The following is a 2,866-nucleotide window of genomic DNA, read 5'->3' as shown; positions in this document are numbered from 1 at the left end:
TTGTTCGGCGAAGCAATCCGATCCAATGGAAGATGTTGATCTCTTGTTTTTGTGTAGCATTGCATGCGTTTGTATCGATATGAGGGGTGCGGATGTGGAAGGCAAAAAATAAGCCGCGTCCGGTTAGTGTTCGTGGACGCGTCCGGACATGTCCGTGGGCGTTTGAGGGGCCGTATTTGAGTGGTCCGGTTGTAGATGCTCTAATACAACAATAGCATCACTTATACATCACCAACACTTATAAATCAGCAACACTTAGCCAACAACAACACATAACATAGGAACTTGAAGTCGCATACAATAATATTGGAAGTTCAAGTCTGATCAATGGAGCACATGGTACATTTGTTTTCCATCATTAAAATAACTAACCAGTTCAACAAGTTCATAGGTATTACATGAAACAAAGCTACCACAACATAAGCAATTGAAACTAATCAAACATTGTTCTTTTCATTGAGGAGCAACACCATTCCTTCCTAAACTCCATGGACAACTCCATAAGCGCTGGGAATAGGCATTTATTAAGGATGAGTTTATCAATGTCAATGTCAAATTCTAGGCCTGAATATCATATCCAAACTAGGTGTCACGATATTTGATTCCCATCGCTACGCTACAGCATCCGACAACAGAAGCAAACATACTAGTGCTCACTGGAGAGAAACAGGGAACTAAAACCCGTGCATATATAATCTTCTGCGCAAGCCACCGCCACAAAAAATATAAAAAATAAACAAACAACCCGTCCAAAAACGAAGCAAAAAATATACACCATTACATGCATGTAGATGTAGGGATACAAGCGGTACACCGAGATGAAGAATACTACTCTGTGCTATAAAGTACCACTACTAGTATACTCGTTTCATTCCTAAATATAAGCCTATTTAAATGTTCACTATAAAATTACATACTGATTATGTAGACAAACTTTAGAGCATAGATTTATTCATTTTGTTTCATATGTAGTCTCTTAGTGTAATCCCTAAAAAAGACTTATATTTCATTTAGGAACGGAGCCAGTACTTTGCATGCATGCACGCAAATGTAAGCGATATACTCGTATATCATCGCCGCCTCGCCGGTTCTAATTACTCGATAATCATATAGCTTAAATAGTTCATCTTTAGTCCATGGCGTAGCAGCACTGCTTGAAGGCCTCGAGGTTGTGCTGGAAGACGGGGACGAAGGCGTCGACGCTGCCGTCGCCGAGGTAGGACGGCACCAGGAAGAGCATCCCCTCCGTTGGGAAGTAGGACGGCATGAAGTAGCTCGGGCTGCCGGCGCCGAAGTCCAGCTCGTAGAACGGGAACGTCAACCAGCTGTCCACCTCCATGTCCGGGCACAGCACGTCCTTCAGCACCGCCGTCTTCTCCAGCCCCTCCCGCTCCACGGCGCCGGAGCTCGCAAAGTCCACCAGCGACTGGAAGTATGCGCCGTCGAGGCGGGCCACCGCGTCGTGGATCGTCTGCGCCGCGTGCTTCAGCGGCCGGCTAAGCAGGTCCCCCACCGTAGTGCGCGGGAACGCCCAGAGGACCAGGTTGCCGAAGTAGCCCGGCGGGGCGGAAAGGCGCCGCCGCCCGTCTACGGAGATGCGGATGGTGGAGGTCTCGTCGGGGCTGAGCCCACGCGCGCGCGTCATGGTACGCCACAGGTGCGCGAGCGTGGTCTCGAACCGGCTGAACGGCCGGCCGCGCCCCTCTGATGCCTTGGCGCGCAGCCCGGCGATGAAGTCCTTGGTGAAGTGCGCCTTGTGTATGATCACGTTGTCGGCGCCGTGGTGCCCGCCCTCGCCCTGCTTGGGGCCGCTGGACGAAGGCCGGTAGTACTCGACGCCGCGGTGCTCGAAGTTCACGACTGGCGGGTCACGCGGCCGGAAGAGGTCGGGGTGGTTGTGCGGCGGCGGCGTCAGCGACGGGCCGGAGATGTCCAGCCCTCGCGCGGCGCGACCCCACGCGACGAGGAAGTCGCTGGTGGCGTGGCCGTCGGCGACGGCGTGGTTGGCCGTGAACCCGACGGCGAGCGAACCGCACGCGAACCGCGTGAGCTGGACCTGCACCACCTCTTGCACGTCGCCCTCGAGGTCCGGGTGCAGCTGCAGCACGACGGGCGACGGCTTTGGCGGCGCGAACTCGACCAGTGTGGCCCCGTCAACATGCGCCTCGACGAGCCGCGCGCCGTGGTCGTTGAGCAGCACACCCGGTGCACCGTCCGGGCCTGCGCGGACCTGACCGGCGAACAGGCGGTACACGGACAGCACTTGGGCGAGGCCGCGCTCGATGTCTTCCGTGGAGGGCGCCGGCGCCTGGAAGGCGTAGATGATGGCCATCTGGATGTGGTACGTGATCTTGTCGAACACCGAGGACGGCACGTGCTCCGTGGTGTCCGGCCGCGGCGCGCCCTCGGCGTACCGCGGCTTGACGATCTTGGAGCTCACCACCTTCACGTCCATGGTCACTGCGGGCCGGCTCGCTAGCTAGGAAGCAAGGTAGTTCGCTCGTCTCTCCGAAGTATGTTCGATGTATTAGCTTGTTGTTGATGCCCTCACTGAGCACGCGATGCACCGGCAGCGCACTTACGATGGAGCAGAAGCGTTGCTGGTGATAGTCTGATAGAGCAGAGGAAGAAGACGATGGACCGATGAGGCGAGCGCGCACACTTGCTCTGGTGAAGACTGGGGAGCTGGGGGCGTATAAATAGACAGCGCGCGGCGACGGGGTAGGTGGTGACGGTGCATCCGTTGGCTGAGTCCACACGTAACGTACTCTAGTCCGTTGGATCGAGGAAGACATTGGTTGAGTCGAAGTAGGAAGAAGGATGCATGCCATGGATTTGGTCAGAGGATGCGGTCCCTTTGTGCGGC

The 2,866-nt window shown here is 55.3% G+C and overlaps 1 protein-coding gene across 1 annotated transcript; it reads right to left on the bottom strand.

Moving 5' to 3' along the window:
- Positions 1 to 752: 752 nt before the first annotated feature.
- On the bottom strand, positions 753 to 2,654 carry LOC123397705 (putrescine hydroxycinnamoyltransferase-like). Its single transcript, XM_045092241.1, has one exon. The coding sequence runs from the start codon at positions 2,453 to 2,455 to the stop codon at positions 1,130 to 1,132; it is 1,326 nt and encodes a 441-aa protein (XP_044948176.1). The 5' UTR covers positions 2,456 to 2,654; the 3' UTR covers positions 753 to 1,129.
- Between the last annotated feature and the right edge of the window lie 212 nt (positions 2,655 to 2,866).

This window comes from Hordeum vulgare, chromosome 5H, assembly GCF_904849725.1.
Source record: "Hordeum vulgare subsp. vulgare chromosome 5H, MorexV3_pseudomolecules_assembly, whole genome shotgun sequence".
Taxonomy (NCBI): domain Eukaryota; kingdom Viridiplantae; phylum Streptophyta; class Magnoliopsida; order Poales; family Poaceae; genus Hordeum; species Hordeum vulgare.
The sequence above is the reverse complement of the archived record's forward strand: the minus strand, read 5'-3'. Positions and strand labels throughout refer to the sequence as shown.